This window comes from Capricornis sumatraensis, chromosome 10 (assembly GCF_032405125.1).
Source record: "Capricornis sumatraensis isolate serow.1 chromosome 10, serow.2, whole genome shotgun sequence".
NCBI lineage: Eukaryota > Metazoa > Chordata > Mammalia > Artiodactyla > Bovidae > Capricornis > Capricornis sumatraensis.
Genome location: NC_091078.1, coordinates 2,558,440 through 2,578,915, shown reverse-complemented (window position 1 = coordinate 2,578,915; position 20,476 = coordinate 2,558,440). Strand labels below are relative to the sequence as shown.

General features: G+C 45.5%; 1 protein-coding gene across 1 annotated transcript in view; it reads left to right on the top strand.

Annotated features, from left to right (window-relative positions):
- Positions 1-20,476, top strand: part of WDFY4 (WDFY family member 4) — a 233,556-nt gene that overhangs the window by 132,222 nt on the left and 80,858 nt on the right. Inside the window, exons 39-42 of the mRNA XM_068982260.1 lie at positions 3,131-3,208; positions 7,132-7,338; positions 8,715-8,766; positions 11,713-11,876. Coding sequence (XP_068838361.1) covers positions 3,131-3,208; positions 7,132-7,338; positions 8,715-8,766; positions 11,713-11,876 — 501 coding nt within the window. The remainder of the gene's footprint in view (positions 1-3,130; positions 3,209-7,131; positions 7,339-8,714; positions 8,767-11,712; positions 11,877-20,476) is intronic.

The following is a 20,476-nucleotide window of genomic DNA, read 5'->3' as shown; positions in this document are numbered from 1 at the left end:
CCTCAATGACTTTTTTAAAAAGTAAACTTTCTATTTTAAGAATCGTAGATTCACACGCAATTGTAAGAAATGATACAGAGAGATCTCATATAACTTTTACCCAACTTCCCCCCAATGGTATCATCTTGCAAAACTGTAATCTAGCATCACAGCAAGGAATATCTCCATCACCACAAGAAGCCCCCTTGTTGCCCTTTGGGGATTTTTTTCTCCCTCAGCATAATTCTGTGTGGATTCATTCATCCAGGCTGTTGTATGTATCAACAGTCCATTCTTTTTTATTGTTGAGCGGCGTTCCACATTATGGATGTTTCACCATTTCTTTAATTATTCACCTATTTAAGGTCATCTGGGTTGTTTCCAGTTTTTGTCTGTTATGAATAAAGCTGCTATAAATGTTCCTGTACAGAATGGTTGTGTGAGTATAAGTTTTTCTTTCATGGGATAATTCCCCAGAGGTTACAACTTCTGGATCCTATGGTGGTTGACTGGATTTTTTAAAAAAATTTACTGACTTGTTTTCCAGAGTGGCTGCACCCTGCATTCCCACCAGCAATGATGAGTGCTAACGTTTCTCTGTATCCTCATCAGCATTCGTTGTTGTCATCTTTTAGATTTAACCATTCTGATAGAAGTGTAGTGATATCTCATTCTGGCTTTTATTTTCATTTTCTTAATGGATATTGATGTAGAACATGGCCCTCATGTGCTTCGTTGCCATTTTCATATCCTCTTTATGTCTATTCATATCTTTTGCACATATTCCAGTAGACTTTTTTTGCACTTAAGTTTTAAATTTCTTCATATATTCCAGATATTTGTCCTTTGATGGATATGTGACTTGCAAATATTTTCTTCCAGATTGTAGCTAATTATTACATCATTTTTCTATGAGTTTTGTAGAGAAAAAGTTTTAATGTTGATGAGATCAAATTCATTGATTTTTCCTTTTCTGAATTGTGTTTCTGGTATAAAATCTGAACGCTTTAGCAACTTGTTGAATGAGAACAATAAAAGCATACATCTTTGTTTTCAGTCTTAGAGAGAAAGGATTTATTGTTTTGCATTAAATTTAATGTTAGTTGTGAGTTTTTGTAGATTCTTTTATCAAGTTCTCCTCTATTCCTAGCTTTCTGAGAGTTTTATAGTGAATGAGTGTTGAATTTTTTCAAATACTATTAAGCATCAATTGATATGATCATGGAGAAGGCAATGGCACCCCACTTCAGTACTCTTGCCTGGAAAATCCCATGGACGGAGGAGCCTGGTGGGCTGCAGTCCATGGGGTTGCACAGAGTCGGACACGGCTGAGCGACTTCCCTTTCACTTTTCACTTTCATGCGTTGGAGAAGGAAATGGCAGCCCACTCCAGTGTTCTTGCCTGGAGAATCCCAGGGACGGGGGAGCCTGGTGGGCTGCCGTCTATGGGGTCACACAGAGTCGGACACAACTGAAGCGACTCAGCAGCAGCAGCAGATACAATCATGTTATTTTCTATTTTAACCTACTAATATGGTAGATTACAGTGATTACTTTTTGGGTATGTACCAGCTGTGCATTCTTGAAATAAACTCCATTCTGTCGTTGTATGTGATTATTTTTATGTATTGCTAGGTTCTATTTGCTAATATTTTGATAAAAATTTTGCATCTCTATTTGTGAAAGTTAGGTGTATTTTCCTGTAGTATTTTTGTCTGGTTGTGATATAAAGTTATAAAGGTACTGCTCGCTGCATAAAAAAATTGAGAAATGTACCCATCTTTTCTATTTTCTGGAAGACATTTTGTAAAATATATGTTAATTATTGCTTAAGTATTTTGTAAACTCCTCAAGTGAAGTCATCTGGACCTGGAAATTTACTTGGGGAGAGTATTTAAATTATGAATTCAATTTCCTTAACTGTTACATGCTATTCCAAGGATCTATTTTATGTTGGTTGAGATTTGGTAGCTTGTGCTTTTGTAAAGAATTTGTCCATTTAATCTCACTTATCACATTTATGTGTATCTAGTTGTTTGTAATATTCTCATGCTATCTTTTTAATCAATTTACATACATTGAACCATCCTTGCATCCCAAGGATACATTCCATTTCATCATGGTATCCGATTCTTGTGCTGGTGAATTGCTTGCCAGTATTTTATAGAGGACTTTTGTATCAGTGTTTATCATGGATATTGGTCTTTAGTGTTCTTTTGTGTGTGGTATTTTTGCCTGGCTTTGGTATGAGTGATGCTGGCCTCTAATGATGAGTTGAAAAGTATTCCCTCTACTATTTTTTTAAAAAATATAATTAGGTTTGGTGTTAATTCTTCTTTGAATGTTTGATAGAAACCTCTGGTGAAGCCGTCTAGCCCTGGGCATTTCGGTGTGTGGAGGGAAATATCTGATTGCTGGTTAGTCCCCCTATTTGTTATTGATCTGTTCAGATTTTCTAAAACTTAACTCTTTTCTAATGGAAGCATTTGGTGACATATACTTCCCTCTCAGCATTGTTTTAGCTATGCAACACAAATTTTGATATGTTCTACTTTCAATTTTATTTAATACAATATATTTTGTAAAATTTCCCTTGAGACTTACTTTTTGATCCATGGATTATTTAGAAGCATACTGTTTAGTTTCCAAGTGTTTGGAGATTTCCTGTTACTGACTTCGGATTGATTCTGTTATGATCAGAAAATGTATTTTGCACATTTCAATTTTTTATACATTTGTTGAAGTTTGTTTTATGGTCTGGCATGTAGTTTTTCTCAGTATATATTTTTGGGGAGCTTGTGTATTCTACTATTGTTGGGTGACTTATTCCATAAATATGTTACTTGAACATTTTTTAGAATTCCCTTTTGACTGAAGTATTATGTTCTAGCCTTTCTAGTTATTCTTGGGAGGAAGATTTATCTGCTATAACCTGGTTCAGTGTAGTTAGAGGTAAAAGTAACCCATAAACATGTCTGGGAATCTGAATGTGTGTGTAACAGCGTAGGTGATTCATGTGTTCATGAGGTTGTGAATGATTTGACCAACAAGTCCTGTGACCGTTACTTCCTCTGGCGCTTGGCCAGAGCAGAAAGTTCTCATCTAAAATCATGATTGTTACTAGCTGTGGCTTGTTCTCTCTCTTCTCCAGGACTTTGTGTCATGTATTGAGAACCACAGACGAAGAGGACAAGAACTATATGCATCTCTATACAAAGATCACGTACAGGTGAGAAGCAAGACAGTATCTTTCTCTGTACGGAAGACTGGAATCCACCTTGAACGTGAAATAAGGATTCACGAGAGCCTTTGGCTTAAACTCTAAATTGGCTCAGACAATAACTGATCATCAGTGAGTCAGTTCTACCTGCAAGACCTATGCCATGGAATTTGGATCCACAGTGACAGCAGCTGAGGAGATAGGCAGTGTGCCCATTCACGTATCTACTCATTCATCTGCTAGTAAATAGGCGTCAAGAGCCCAGGGCGCCTTGTGCTGGGAGCTTGGGGCGTGACTCTGTTATCTGCGCCTCTGGACAGGCCCTTGCATGTCAGTGTCTCACTATTTGAGTTCACCAACTTCATTCAGAACTAGCAATACAATTAATAAATTCAGTTGCCACTGGGGGGAAAATAAGACGAGTCATTTAGGATTGCATCCTTTCTTTAGGAATATCCCTCATCACACTTGTTCCATTTCAAGACAGACAGCATTGTTTATCTAAACTTTCAAATCAGCATCTGTTCAAGACCAGTGACCATTTCTCTTCCTGTGGTTGGAAATGCTTGGAAGATTTGTTCATGGCTAGGAGAGTTGTGCTCTGTGGTACTTGGTGGATTTCTGCTGAAATGTGAAAGACAGAAAGTTCATGGGAAAGGACAGAACCTCAGCAGAGGCTCTGAGCCCAGAAGGCAAGGGTCCAGTCTCCTGGAACATCAGCCGGGCTCATTTTCAGCATGGGGCCTGTCTGGGGCTCAGAGAGTGCTTGAGAAAGTTGTGTAGAGCTTTACTGTTGCTTGAGGTATTTTTGAGAAAATCAGCATTTTGAGGCTAATCCATAAGGACACTTTCCAAGTGTTTAAATATTTAAGACAGATTGTTTTGATGTTTTAAAGGATGCAGATGTTATCACTGTCTGACGGAGATGATGGGGTCTGGAGCATTCACCCTGCTTTCTTTTAAGCAACAACACACTTTCCCAATGTAGCCTTGCTCCACTTCCTGAGAAGTCAAGTCCAAGGTCTGAAGAGAAATCAGGCCCATGAAATATGCCGTGTTCTTCAAGGACAGCTTCTCCTAAGTACACTCCGTGAGGTCCTCCCAAGAGGGTGGAGATAATCAGATTCAGGCCCTCACCCACACGGCTCTTAGTAACAGGTTACATAAAACTTCTCCAACTGGGCATTTTACCTGCACCCACGAGGTCGCTGGAGATGCAGGTGCTCACGACATGACGTGAGTGGCCTGCCTGCAAGCTGTGTCCACCCCGGGTGCAGATACTTCCTGTGCTTTCTCCTGATGGACATAAGGTTGCCAAGAGCAGGGCTGTGGCCTTGAGTATGTACACATCCACCTCTTTGCAGTCTGCTCTGTGTGGGCTCCTGAGACCCTAACAGTTCCAGTCCCAGTAACTGATGCTCACTAGCCCGTCCTGTAGCCATTCATCACCCACCAAAGTCAGGTCAGCCGTGCTCCAGCACTGGGGCTGGAGGCAGACACGGGCTGGTTGCCAAGACGAAAGCTGCAGTGAGGCTGCCCAGGAGTTTCTATTCAGCCAAGACTCATAGCTGCCTCTAATTCACCAGCATCCCTGCCTCTGGGCCTGATGTGGCATTTGGCCTATTCGAGGCTTGAACTGAAAGAGGACTTTACCCTGTGCACAGACGTGGGCATTGCGAACACCTTGCAGGTGTAGAAACTCAGGGCTTTTGCTTCTTTCGTCGCGTCATGTTCTCAGTCCTGGGACCACATATAGCCTTCGATTATGGATTAAACAATTGCTCATCTCTGAGGGATGAGTGAGGGATCCTATCACCGACACTCGTATGTCTGACTGCAGATATTCAAAAAAACACATTTGCCCTGCAATGAAGACTCAGGCGGACATGAACCGCCAGGGTGCACAGATGGAGCCTTAAGGTGGAAGGGATGACCTTAAAAGAGTAATCTGCAACTCCAGATGGACAACCCAGTAGCTTGGGATCGTTCATCCTCTATGAAGCTCAATATGGAACTACAAATGCAACATTAGTCTCCAAGGAGCTGAAATATTCTCCCCAAACAAGTGTTCATTTCATATAACTAAATCCATATAAAAGACTTTGGATAGTCATTATTTTCCTGGAGTCTTTTATTAAAAAATTGGAGTACTTGTAAAATGCTACGATCATTTTGGGTATGAATTTAAGAACTGTGGAGAAACAAAGTAATCTTGTTTTGAAATAAGATTTGCTTTATTCACAATAATAATACTAACTGCTTAAGTTTGTGAGGCACCATATTAAACTCTTGAAAATATTGTCTCATTCGATCCTTATATAATCCCATGGTTTTATTATTGCCGTAATATTACTAACCAAATTTAACTGATGAAGATTCTGAGTCTCCTTCAGATTTAGTGGCTAGTGAAAAGCAGAAATATTGGGACAACTCAAGTTCATCTGACACCAAAGACCATGTGCTTAGAACTATACCATCTGTCTTGTTTTTGATACAGTTTGCAAGCTCTGAGAATGATTTTCCCATTTAAAGTGGTCCAGATTTTCAGGGTCTACCTCTAAGCCTGCCAGTCTTTGAAGTAATACTGGCAGAAAGTAGGATTTAATAAAATGACACCAGGGCCCTAGGAAAGGACTCAGGCATGCAGGCTGAAGCTAAAGGCTGTGCAGTCAGACAGACTGGGTTTCAATCCCAGCTTGGCCAGCTGCTGGTCACCTTGTGGAGATCACTTCTCCTCTAGACCTCGTTCCTTCATGAGGATAATAGAAACTACTTACAAGTTCCCGCATTCACTTCCAGTGTCGTTGTGTGGAGGGGATGAAATAGAGCAGGTAAGGGGCTCAGCCTAATATATGACAATGAGTTTCTTCTCTATGTCACATTTATAAGGTCTGTGCTTCTTGTCATTAACACTTTCACCTTTCAGCTTTCTGAAAAATTAAAATGTAGGGTGCATGCCGTCAAATACGTGAATAGTTGCAAAAGTTTGCCCTGCAGACAAAGGTGATTCTCCTGTCCAAACTGAATTGAAATGTTTTCTTGAAAGACGATGTAGGGAACTTCAGTGTGGCATACAGAGGCGGTCTGGGGCACTGATGTACTTTGTTAAAGGTTTGAGTTATACTCTAACAGAAGATGTGGCCTTCCCCAGCAGCTCAGTGGTTAAGGATCTGCCTGCAATGCAGGAGACATAAGAGACGTGGGTTCGATCCCTGGGTCGGGAAGATCCCCTGGAGGAGGAAATGGCAACCCACTCCAGTATTCTTGCCAGGAGAATCTCATGGACAGAGGAGCCTGGTGGGCTACAGTCCGTAGCGTTGCAAAGAGTCGGACACGACAGGGTGACCGAGCACAGCAGAGCCCCAGCAGAAAGGACAACAGTCAAGCGCTACATATGCGAACTACGAGGGCTTCACAGGTGTTAGGTGGGGTTATGTTCACTAATGTCAAAGGTCTGGGCTTCCGTGAACAGCCTCATCGCACCTTCAGTCCAGACACTAGAAGGAGTGCTTTCAGTAGGAGTGGGTAGGGACCATGGTAAAATCCCCTGTCTACTTTGAAGGGCAGGGGCTATGGCGGGCTGCTGTGTCTGTTCTGTCAAATAGCTCCCCAGTCCTCGGATGAGTAGTATGGGGACCTTTGGACAGCGCAGCACACAGCAGTCACAAAGCTCTATGGGCCAAAGGGCAGAGGATTTTTCTCCTCCTTGAACCTGAGTTAAATGGTCTCAAAGCTGGACAAACTGATTTCTTCTCCTGACCCGGTCCTGGCTCCAGAGATTTCACTACACACCCTGCAGGTGCTTGTGGCTGCCTTTAGAGGTGATTTTCTTCAGGCAGTTACGAGGGGCTTGGTCTGTTCATCCCAGGAGGTTTGGGGCCAGGCCAATAAGGAGCTGTGTCCAGGAGTGATGCTATACTTCTGCTTCTCAGAGACGGAGATGTGGCAACATCAAGGCGGCCAATGCGTGGACCAGAATCCAGGAGCAGCTTTTTGGGGAGCTGGGCTTGTGGAATCAGATGGCAGAAGCCACACCCTGCTCCCAGTGGGAACTGGATTGGAGAGAAGGACCGGCTCGTATGCGGAAACGCATTAGACGCTTATCTCCATGGGAGGCCCTGAATCAAGAAAGGCTCAAGGTAAGAATCAGATGCAACAAGAGAGGATGCTTCCAGACAGGAAATGTGTAGGGAGGTGTCTCCTTAGCTTTTCCATCTGATGTTTCCATCAGGAGTGCTTTGGCATGAACAGGGAGGAAATAGAATGTCCGCAGTTAACTGTAGGAGTGCTGTGATGTATTCTTGATGCTGTTTGACAGAAGAATCACTAATTCCCCAAGTACATAGAAGGGATGCTCTAACTACAGTCTGAATGAATGTAGATATGAGTGGTTCAGCACCAACCCCACCAACCTAATACCATGCTGACATCCATAAAAGTCCATTAGAATGGTCTGGATGCCAGCTTTTGGAAAGAGCATTGTGATGGACATAGTCTGCGTGCCCAAGTTATGTGTCTTGGAGCAGTCATAACCAGCCCTCGTACAGGCATCACTGCGCAGGCAAATCCCATATCAAATACAGTGGAAATAGCTGGAACTCAGCTGTTTACGCAAGCTCGAGCCTGTGACCCATTTAGTCCAAATGACGCTGAAACTGGATTAGATTCCCAGGCAAGAAAATCTGGACAGTCCCTGGGACTTGGCTGCAATGAAGCTTGGACTCTCGGTCAGGCTTATGTTTGTGCCTTTTAAATGATGAAGAATTATCCTTGGATTGGTAGTGAATATAGGAAGAACCTGTTAACAGCATTTCGTGTTCTCACTGAATGATCCTGGTTTAAAAGATTCTGAAAAGCTGTCTGTCCAAACCCTGGAACTCAAGGTGTTTTCTTCTGCGTTCACCTGAAGTTACAAGGTTGGGTTCATTCTCTAGTCCATCTCCCCAGAACCTTTTACCCACGCTAAATCCTTTGTGAAACCTAATGAAGAATTATATTTAATTTATTCCATAGACATTTTAAGTTTTAATGTATTATCAATAAACATCTGGTGGTGTATAGTATTTTTCCCTCAAATACATTCCTTAGGAGATGGAGGCAGGAAAAGTCAGCCTACCCATGCTGCTGATGGCAAGGCTAAAGGCTGGCTGTGGAACCTGGCCTCTGGTCTCTTGGGCTGCCCCAGACCCTGTCTCTGGTACCCCTTCCAGGGTGGCCCATACCACAGACAGCCAGGATGCTCTCTACTCCCACCTGGCATATCTTTGGTAATTACTGTAAATCTGACTTAATGGAAAATTGTGGGTTTTTTCTCCTTTGACTCAGGAACATTAATATTTGCATTTTATTGTGGTCCTTTAGGATTTGGCATTTTGCTCCCCTTGCATCTGAGTCTTGAGTGTATGAGTGATTCGAAGGGGTCAAATGTGTGTGTGTGTCTGTGCAAATCTTTGGAATGGGGGCTGGGGCACATAGGTATCCAAATCTAACTTCTGTTTCTCTGGTTTTATTTTAGGAAGGCCAAGACAGAAATGGCAGTGTTTCTCAGATAAACACTGAACACCAAGGTATTCAATTTATCTATTTTTCAACTTAATATTTAAACCAATTTATTGCTTTATTTAACATCTTCTTAAAGGTATCAAGTTAATATATTGTAGAAAAGAATGCTGCAAGTCTAGAGTCGAGAGTGCAAAGCCTTTCATCTCCATGCTCTTGCAGACATGAGTACTCTATTAAGGGAAGGATTTGGGGTTTATGTTGCAACAATAAGAACTTTTCTCAGGAAAATTATCTTGTCAGTTTTCTCTGTGAGGGAAATCTCAAAAGTGCCCTGCCCAGTACAAATACATGTTCAATATGTAACCTAAAACACCTCGGAGGAAAATGGGAAAATGTTTTAGAGCAAAAGTGGATGGAAGGGATATTTAATACTTATACTGAATTCTCTGATATAAAGATGACAGATATAGTGGTCATTATTATTTCTCCAGTTTGAAAATGTACTTTGGATTCCTTATATTTATTTTTTAGGTAATACTCATGGAGGAACTTGGTTGAATTGATATGTTGATAATCTAGTTTGTTTTCAGAGATCATTTTGCCCCGTACACGTCCAAGTGAAAGTGAAAGTCACTCAGTCGTGTCCAGCTCTTTGCAACCCCATACAGTCCATGGAATTCTCTAGGCCAGAATACTGGAGTGGGTGGCCTTCCTTTCTCCAGGGGATCTTCCCAACCCAGGGATCGAACCCACGTCTCCCGCATTGCAGGCGGATTCTTCACCAGCTGAGCCACCAGGGAAGGCCTGGACACGTCCAAATGCACACAAATACACACTCAGACACACGCGCTGTGTTTCAGTTTTGTGTTTCCACCAAGGATGTGCCTTTTGTTTCAAACACTCCCTGTCTGTAAGTTTCACTGTATCCTAGGCTGCAGCTAACGTCACCTCCCTAACCAAGTGACAACTTCCTGGAGCTGATTAAACCTGCCTCATTGCGTGCTCAGCCCCGGGGTTTGTGTGGAGCTTGCTGTCTGGCCAGTCTGCAGTCACAAAGCCCGGAAATGAGGATATGAACCCTGACCCTGTGTTGATCTGGGGTCCCACCGTAGCGCAGGGCTTGGGATGACGTCGTAACACCCCTTTTTTGGTTTCTCTTCTTTTCGGCCCAAGCGCCATTGCCCTAAGGTTAGAGGGACAGTCTGCCTGCTCTCTTTCTCAGAATGGGTGGCTGCAGAGGGTGCAGGGGCAGAAAGCAGGGGCTGAGGCCACGGGCTGCTGGGCCCCCTCGCTCACCACACAGAGGGCCCCCTTGGTCGCCTAGGACCCCAGGTCTTCTCTGCGTTTCCAGCATGGACCCCCAATTCCCAGTAGGGAGCTGAGGAAGGGGAAGAAAAAGGGGTGTGACTGTCTGCCGTGCCTCCGGGGCGCCCATTCCTGCACAGTGTTCTCTTTGCCTGGGGAAAGTCCGTGATGACTGTCGCTGTGAGCGGCAGGCACTGTCACACAGCCAGATATGAGACGCCCAGGTGGGGAGGAGTTCAAAGAGATGAGCATCCTGGCACAAAGAAAATGACCAGAAGCCCGCTTGACCTGGCTGCCATGTGCAACGTGCTACTCAAGGCAGGCGGCCCCCAGGACAGGGTGGAGGAGCAAGATCTGGAGATATAGGTGGGTCTATGCTTAGCTGGTACCCAGGTGCACGCGTCCAGGAGTGCGTCCTCAGGAAATAAGTCTGTATGTACACACACTGATTGCAGCACAGTAGATTTTGGTAATACAGAAATAGATAATAGTTGTATTTCTAAAAAATAGGAAACAGGTTGAGTGTTTATGGAAGTCACACAATAGATTATTACACAGCCACTTAAGTTGCTTTCTAAGAACTTTTAAGGGAATAAGAAAGTATTCATGGCATAACATTTTTTGAGCAAAAATTTAGAAAAGAAAAGCTATAAATTCAATATAATTCTCATCATGTCCAAAATTTCACGTGTGCATACATATACGTGGGGCTTGCAGGTGACTCAGTGGTAAAGAGTCAGCCCGCCAATGAGGAGATGCATGAGACACGGGTTTGACCCCTGGGTCAGGAAGATCCCTGGAGGAGGAGGTGGCAACCGACCTCAGTATTCTTGCCTGAAAAATCCCATTGACAAAGGAGCCTGGTGGGCTACAGTCCATGGGATTGCAAAGAGACAGACACAGCTGAGCATGAACATACGTGTATTTCTGCACATATACATATGTGTACAGAAACGATACAGAAGTGCACCGAAGTATGGCCAGTGAGGGCAAACAGCCCAGAGATGAACGGGACTCTTGCGAGGGACTTGGTGCAGATCCTGCCTCAGATGTTAGTAGCCACATGACCTTGAGTCAAATAATTAGCCTCTGTCAGTATCTTCATTAGTCAAGTGACGGTGGAATGGAACCTACGGCCCAGGCAGGAGCAGAGGGAAATGCCATTCAGGAACCCGGCACGGAGAAAGCGCTCTGTGAATGAGAGCTGCAAAGCCTTGTTATTTGTTCTCTCTCTGGGCTCATGGGCAAGATTTGTTTTATTTTTCACAATTTTTGTATTTCTCCCAATTTCATGTGTTTTCCAAGGATACTTTCCATAATTAGCAGGAAAAAGGTCACTTTTTAAAAAGAGTGAACAAAGTGAAGCTGACAAAAAGCAAATCCTGGTGACCCTCTAGGGAACTGCTTTACTGATTAATGAAGGTAACTTTTGAAATGTCGCCCGGTGATCACTGGAGATGCTAGAGCAACCGGGCTTAGGTACACTTTCTGGAGTAAATCAACTTGCAGGCACGATCACCTCACACTGAGGTCAGAGGGGTATGTCCACTTTCAGAAACAGTGAGGGACACCCTGGAATCCACACCGTTCACGGCTGCTCTGAGACTTTGCAGTTCCTCCCAGGGCCTCGGGCCTAGGCTGCACACTTCCCTCACGATGCAAGGTGGCCCATGTCCAAACCACATGTCCCCTTTTTGCTGTTGCAGATGAGCTGACACTGAAGGAAGGCGAGAGCGAGAGAGACGAGGTGGTGGACTGCACCCAGCTGACCTTCTTCCCCGCCTTGCATGAAAGCCTGCACTCCGAAGATTTCTTAGAACTATGTCGGGAAAGACAAGTCATCTTACAAGAGCTTCTTGAACATGAAAAGGTAACACAGCCCATCACAATTACTCTTTAAAGATTATCAGACATGAGAGAACTCAATTTTTTGCATTCACGTGGGAGGTGATGTCTCTATTCACCATAAAAAAGTGAAGGAGCAAAAAACCCCAGCATACTCCTAAATTTATGGGCCCAGAGCAAGTGTGTAAATGCCCAATATGTCTTGCATCAAAATGTGTAGATGTAAATCATGTTGCTAATCTGTTAAGTGAAATATGTTCTAATGTCCTACTTGACCTTCATAATAATCTGGGAGGCCAATTTCAACTTAGAATTCTTGACCTTCTTGTGGTTCAGCATCTTGGTCCCCTGCTCACAGCCTGACCACTCTGAGGGTTGATCCCACACCTTCATAAGAGACCTTGGTGGATGTGTTTGGACACTGCCCTTTGTCCCAGCTGTCCCCACACTCCTCACCCTAAAATCAGCTCCCCTGGGCCACCACTCAAACCTAGAGGAAGCATACTCATGGCACCATGAGCCCCGGAACGGTGGGCCTGTGCGTGGTGTGCACAGCCAGGAGGCAGGCTGGGCAGTTAGCAGGGAAACCCGTGGTTGGGAATGCGTGGAGCTGGGCTGTGGGATCCCAGGCTCTCGGTGTGTGTGACCTCTGGGTATGCCTGGAGGAGGGTTAGGGGTTCTCCCTGAAGTACAGGCACAGAGGTGGGCTCTCTTACACAAATCTAAATATGGGAGATGAAGCACATGTCTTAAAGTAACACAGAACTGAACTGAAATCCCAACATGGCCACATACTACATAAATGGCTGGTTACTTCATCTTTGTGAGCCTCAGTTACTCTCATCTTTAATATCGCAGCCATAGCAACCATTTCACTAAATGCTCATAAGGCTTAAATGGAATAGTGGAAGCAAAGTGACTGGTGCAGAGCCCAGCTTGTGTGAGGTGGCTTATTAAAGGCCAGTTCTCTTCCCTTTTCAAAGGCCTTCTATCTCACCTATCAACACTCCTGTCTGGGTTACTATGCATGTGAGTGAAGAAGAGGCCCCAGCAAAGCAGAGGAGTGGGCAGGGCAGGGCCAGAAAGTCATGCAGGGTCTGCGCAGAGGTGAATGCAGGAGAGCTGAGGGCTAGCCTGGCCACAGGGTAGAGAAGGGCAGAGCAGAGCTACGGGCCACTGAGTAAGCAGCCTGGGTTTCCAGGCACAGGTGACAAGCTCGGAGAGTCTGTGATGGGTTTCAGCAAGGAGCGGAAATTGAAGCCTGTCCCTTCCAGGGGCAGGTTCCTGGGAGAGACTCCTGGAGGGTGTCGGATTGGGATTTGCTCCTTCGAGGCATTGGGTAAAAGGGCTGGCTTGAGGTGCATTGGCCTAAGGGATGACTGCAGAGCTTCTACCACGTTGCTTAGTTGCTTTCAGATCTGGGTAACAGTTCAGTCAACACAGTCCTGGAAGAACAAGGTCCTTATATGTGCTTAATCCACAGCTTTCAGCCAGAGAGCACACTTGCACGCCCCCATCGCATCTGGCCATCGCGCCTCTGCTCATGCTGGCTCGTCTGCGTGCAGTGTCTGCGTGCTAGACTCCTGGTGGCTGACTCGCCGAGGCCCATCTTGACCAGCCCCCAGGCCGAGGCCCGTCTTGACCGGCCCCCAGTCTGAGACCTAGAGAGCTGTCTCTCCTTCCTTCCCTGTGTCCCCTGACCACTACATCTCCTACCTCTGCCTCTGGCATACAGGCTAACCTTCACCCCTCCACCTGTCTCTCTCTCTCTCTCACTGTACTGATGCTCATTTATGGAGGGACCCCATTTCTTCCTGAGATGCCCAACTAGGGGCCTGCCTAGAGAAGCCAGCGAGTGAACACTGGCGAATGAGTATGTATTATGAGTGTGTGTGTGCCAAGTCGCTTCAGTTGCGTCTGACTCTTTGTGACCCATGGACTGTAGCCCACCAGGCTCCTCTGTTCATGGAATTATCCAGGCAAGAGTACTAGAGTAGGTTGCCATGCCCTCCTGCAGGGGATCTTCCCGACCCAGGGATCAAACCCACATTTCTTACGTCTCCTGCACTGGTAGATGGGTTCTTTACCACTAACGCCACCTGGGAAGCCCCGAAGATTTATTATATTTATTATATTTATATATATATATATTTATTCTATTTACATTCCTTTTATTTTATTTATGGAAGTAGTGTTAGTCTACTGTATTGTTTAAAAAATGGATATTAAAACATATATATGTAACATATATATGTTTATATGTGTGTATACGTATTCATAATATCCAGCTGCTGAGTGCTAACAGCTGATAACAGTTTGAACACATCATCTGTTAATATGTTCATATAGGTAAATGGATGTTTAGTAACTGCCTAGTCAATTGAAAACAGCTAGGAGATCAATGCTTTCTTACTTTGAAAACCTTTCTTTGCTTTATGCTCTTAAAGGATCGTGTGAAGCAGCGATTCTCAGCATGGGGCAGCTTCACTCCCAGGGGCCATTGCCAATGTCAGCAGACACATGTGGTTGTCATGACTTGGTGGGGAGGGTTGCTACTGGCCTCTAGTGGGCAGAGGCCGAGGATGCTGCTTCACATCCTCCAGTGCTCAGGAGAGACGAGGCTAATTATTCGGCCCCAAATGCCCATAGTGCCAAGGTGAGCAATCTTGATATGAAGGATGCATATTGCCCAGATTATTGAGCCCTAGCCATCCCTCCCTACCTCCCTGATAGGGTAAGGAAGTAGGGAATTACATGTTGTCTCCGTATTGGCATGTAAGTCTTTATATTGTGTTGATAAGAAGAGAGCAATGGCAATACTTTGTCTTCATTTGGTATATTAACTTTCTATTGCTGCCATAACAAATTACCAAAACGTGGTGACTTAAAACAACACACATTTATTATCTCAAAGCTCTGAGCACAGCATAGCTCAGCTAGTTTTCTGCCTAAGAGTCTCACATGGGCTGAAACTGAGGTGCTGGCAGGGCTGCGGGTCTCTCTAGAGACTCTGAGAATGAATGCGTTTCCAAGCTTGTTCAGGTGTTGGCAGAATCCAGCTCTACGATTCTGTAGGACTGAGGTCCCTGTTCCTGGCTGGCTGTTAGCCAGGGGTTATTCTGAGCTGCTGGAGGTTGCCCACATCCCTCCCTTGTGGCCCCCTTCCTGCATCTTCAAAGCCAGCTGCAGTGGCCTTCTCACCCTGCACATCTCTCCAACCCCCTTCTGCCTCATCTGCCCTCTCCTTCGTCTCCCCTCTGCCTCCCTCCTCCACTGAATCTATCCCACCAACTGTCCCACCTTCCTCTTCAGCTGCTAAGGTCTCATGGGAATTGGACCCACTAGGTAATCCAGGGTAATTTCAATATTTTAAGGTCTACTGATTTGCAGTCTTAATTTCATCTGAAATGAGTAATTGTTTCCAGCCCTTCAAGTAGCACCTGGGTTAGTGTTTGATAGGATAATCAGGGACAAGGCTCTTGGGGGACATCTTTGTCCCCAAATACTGCCTGCCACATTTGGAACCACTGAGGGTCCGCATCTCACCTAATCCATGTTCCTACCTTCCAAGAAGAGCTTCTGTGAACAGCGTGACTCCCAGGTGCTTGCCAAGACTGGCCAGGTATCTGCAGCCCTGGCTGGGCTGGGCTGAGGGCAAGGTCTGAAGTTTATAGTCACAGTCGGTGCTTGTGGAGGAGCTGGAAGGCTTTGAGCAAATACTGAAAATGTATTTGCTCCACTCATGACGAAGGTTGGAAGCTGGAATGAGCATAACAAAGGGTTATGAGCATTCACCGAGTGCCTGAGGCTGGGAACGGATAACGAAGGGTTATACGCCTGGCCTTGAGACGTTCGAAGGCTTCCTTCTGACCACCTGTTTCTGAGAGCAAGGACTGTTGTTTCATGATAAGACTCCCTTTAGAGTTTTCGCCAAAGCTATGTTATGGCTTGGGCGGTGGGAACCGTATTTTATGCTTAAGTGCTTTGATGTTTATCTGAAATGGCTACGTGCAAGTCTGTCTTATGCTCTATTCCCTGAAAATTATAAAATGACACAATTGGATAATAGACTTTGTCAGTCCACTAGAGGCTGTCCCGGCATGTCCTTTTCAGAGTGCGGTTCTCCGAGCCTTACAGGTGTGATACCAGCCTGGCCTGTGCAGCAAGTACTTGCGTTAAGTATTTTTGCTAATTGTCTCACGCTGCAGCACTTCACTCTGGGATCTCGGTGGGGGAGCCAGAGCCTGAAGCCCCCAGGTGGCTAACTTTCCCAGCCTCTGAGAGGCAGGCCAGGACTAGCAAGATGCAGTTCTCCTCTCCTCCCCTGCCTGAACTTAAACTTCAGTCTTTCTGGGTCTCTGTGTCGTACAGCAGGAAGCTGTCAGAATGCTTCACGTGGCTCGTGACTCTAGGCTGTGCAGACAGGAGTGTGTGGGGGCCAAAGGAGAGTGAGGGGCTGAGCAGCTGCAAGCAAGATGGTTCTGAACATTATCAAGACATTTGTTCTTTGCACAAGTTGTTTTGATCCATTTTGTTGGGTTGTGCTCATTGCCTCTGGCTTTATGGTTAGTTGTGGAAGAGACTCTTTTCTGCTTCAGCTGAATTCCTGCAGGGTCCGTGGACCAAACCACCAGATACAGCCGCTCCCTGGAGAAGCTCTAGGAGACAGGCGAGAGCCCCATGGGGACAGGCTCCCTGGAGGCAGAGTGGGCAGGGGCTTCTAGTCTGGCCCCAGCTCCACCTCTGCCACTTACATCATGTGCCCCCACCCTAGACTCTGTGCCAGGCACCAGGAGCTCTCAGTGGCTTGTACCTGCTGTTATTACTGTGACCGTGGCTCTTCCTTTAGGAGTATCTTAGAATCTGTTCTTTCAGCCCAAGAAAAAGGGGGAGATGGGATATGAACTCTGAACACCAAGCAATGACCTTGAGGAAGCGGGGAAGGGCCTGTCAGTGCAAACGAAGAAGGGCGCCTCTGTGGACAGCGTAGAACCCCAGACAGGCCTCCTTCCAGCAGGTGAGGGTTCTCATGGGTTCTGCTCTGACCCGCCGTTCCATCCTGCACCATCTCAGCAGGAAAGAGACCCACTCAGACCTGGATTCTCTCAGCCTGCCCAGCTCTGTGCTTGCCCAGCCGAGGAAGGGAGACTTGTTGCGCTGATTCTAGAACCGCGGTGCGCATGGTGAAGAATCCGCCCGCCGATGCAGGAGAGACGCAGCCTTGATCTCTGTGTTGGGAAGACCCCTGGAGAAGGAAATGGCAACCCACTCCAGCATTCTTGCCTGGAAAATGCCATGGACAGAGGAGCCTGGTGGGCTACACAGCCCATGGGGTGGCAAAGAGTTGGACATGACTGAGTGCACGCATGCGCGCGCACACACACACACACACACACACACAAGAACCATGAAAGTGTTCAAGCAAAGATACAGGAAGTGTGCCCACAGCAGGGGTGTGTGTATATGTATATATATAGATGGTTATTTTCTGCATTTCCTCAGACTAATATTTTCTGCTTGTGTTGAGACATTTTGTATCAAGTATTGTGATTCTGATTCAGCATTGTTGAGATAATGTCAGCATTGTTGAGAATTCTCCTAACTCAGATGTCTCCATAAGACCTTGTGGACCTCGTGTTTTCTAAGTGAAGGCACACCCAGGCAGGGTGTATGTGAGAGGTGTGCGCCCACACTCAGAAAAACCAGAGCCTCTGCCTTCAGTGGCCATCACAGAAAGTGGGCAGGCAGCCTCACAGAGAGTCCTGCCCCTTCTCCCCTGCCATCGCAGAAGCACTTGCTTTTAGGGCCTTTGCAAGACGCAGCCCAGGAGACTGCAGGGCACATCTCGCACAATTCTGGATGGCTTGTCCCTACAGAGGCCTCTGGGGGAAGCCAGCAGACCGGAACTCAGAATGGCAGCAGCTTAATTCATTTCTATGTGAGAACACTGGAGCTCTGATCGCCTCCAGCGATACCTGGGACAGTAATTATTCTATGCCACTTTTGTGCCATTGATTAATGATTCCCAGAACCACAAACACATTTCTCTGCAAACAGCTCCATTTGACATGAGGAGCAGTTTATTTAATGCATGTTAACCGTGGACTGCTGTGTCCCTTGTTCCTCCTCCACAGAGCTGCTTGCAAAAGTGTCTCCACTTAAAAAATGTGCTTCCAGACCCATTCCAGAGTCGGAACTCCCGTGGGAGTTGTTTTTACTGTTGCTTGAAAATTACAGGAAATTAATTTCATGAAAATTAATTGATTACATGAATTAATTATTTAATCAATGTAATTACATGTGATTAACTAATTAATTACATGAAAAACTAAGCATTTATTTTTTTCATTTATATTTTTTACTCAATGTAAAATATTAGTATGACTTTGTTAGAAACGAAATCAGCTTAAAGGGAGATCTTTTTGTGCTGAACAGCAGAGAGCAGCATCAAGCTCTTCATGGGTATTTTTAGCTGAAGTCATCTGTAGAAAGTGAACCAGTGTGTTAAACTTCTCACGTAGAATCTTCCCCCCAGGTGAGTCACCATGACTGACTTCCTAGAATGCAGAGCTACACGTGTGGTCCCTACTGAAAACCTTCTGAGACTCTCTCTGGCACACTTTATGCCCTTCTGAGCTGGCCCTGTGCTTCCCTGGACTTGCTTCTCTCACCCTTACACGAGTGTGCAAGTGTGCACGCACACGCACCTGCCTTTTTACTGCAATTATACAGAATTGTTTACATTCTCTAAACATGTCCCACTGTCTCAAGACTTTGTGCCTTGGAAAGTTTCTCCTGTTTTTAATCTTCTGAACTCATAGCCACAGCCGTGGAGCCCCCACCTCGAGACCCACTGCTCTGATGTCCCCTCCACTCCCTCTCGGGGCTCTGTCTGGGCCAGGCGCTCTCCTCTGTGCCCCAAGGTATGTGTGCTTCCCTCCAACATCATGCTCTTTGAGGACAGTTGATATTCCCCTCTCTTGCCTGTCAAACCACAAGCACCACAAAAATGTGCTCATCTCCCCTTGTTAGGCTAAAACAGCTAATACGTCTCTATTAAATGAAAGTATGAGCAAATAAGTGAGCGGTAGTCATAGGTTTGCATAAGACAGGACCTCAGCTTTTGCAGCCTGGCTGGTGTCCCTGGCTCAGTTTCCAAGTATGGTCTTCAGGAATCATCTGGCCTGCCTATTCAAATGCAGATTCCAGGGTCCACTCTGTACCTGCTGAATCAGAACAACTGGGATGTACCCTGGGAATATGAACTTTAACAAGCTGCCCGGGAGACTCTCCTACCTAAGCTTTGCAAATAAATGCTGAGGTTCATGGGTCTGGGTTTTACAATATACAGAGCTGCCCTAGCTAGAAACATATTCCAACTTTAACCACTGATGTGTGGATCCTCAGGAAATGCAGTTAGCGCCATGCACTGCGCTTTGAACAGTCTTCAGAACTTGTAATCCTTTTCAGTTTCCATCCTTTACCATTTGGTCTCCTCAGAGCCAGCAGAAAAAGGCCGAAGGTTTGGTTGTTTGCAGGCTCACTTGTGGAAGTGGCAAATGCAGGCAGACAGGGGTCATCCCAGCTCCTTGTCTCCATCTGAAAAGATGAGCTGCCATCAACAGATCCTTGTGTTATATTTCTTCCCAGATTTGCCAAGTTGACATATAAAAAATAGTGTCTCCTTATTGTTTTAATACACATTTCTTTGACTATGAGTGTGACAGAATGCTCCTTCTAAAAGGCATCCTGAGTTCATAGGTAGTCAGTGTAAATGGAGTTGAATAGCCTCTTTCCCTTTGGATGCTTAACTTTTTCTCAGCAATCTGTGCTTTTTAAAAAAAAAAAAGAAAAAAGGAAAAAAAGAGGATACTTATTCCAGACACCAGTGTAGCAGAATTTATTGTTAACAAGGTCTAGGTGAGCAGATGCACGGAAAGAGAAGCGTGATGCCTGTGAATGGAGCTGAAGCTTTCTTTGCAGCAGATTTTGCAGACAAGTATGACAGAACGTGGGCTTCCCAGGTGGCTCAGTGGTAAGGAGTCCGCCTGCAGTGCAGGAGATGCTGGTTTGATCCCTGAGTCGAGCAGATCCCCTGGAGAAGTGAATGGCAGCCCACTCCGGTACACTTGCCTGGGAAATCCATGGACAGAGGAGCCTGCAGGCCACAGTCCGTAGGGTCTCAAAGAGTCAGGCACGACTGAGGGCTAAACAGCAGCAGCAATGAGGGAACGTACACGCCAGCTCTGTCACCGGATGCCTCACGCGATAGTGCTGAGTCTTACATTTTCTACCTGTAAAATTAAGGTGTTGCATTAAGTTGCAGACTAATAGTGCTGGAAGAAATCTTGAGAGAGCCTCCAGCTGAACTTCCCCTTTTGCAGACATTCGACTGAGGCCTGCTTCTAGGAGAATGTGCTGGCATGGGCTTCCACAGAATGTCCCAGCACGTTGTTGTCCCTCTAACTTTAACTCTGGCGGTTTTGGACTTCCAGACAACCTATTCCTTATCATACCTGGGCCAGGTGTGGCTGTGTGCTTACTAATCCACCCATTAGGAGTGAAAATATGTCACTTAACCAATCTTAAAAATGTTCTACTTATGGAGCTGAAGTTCTACTCTTT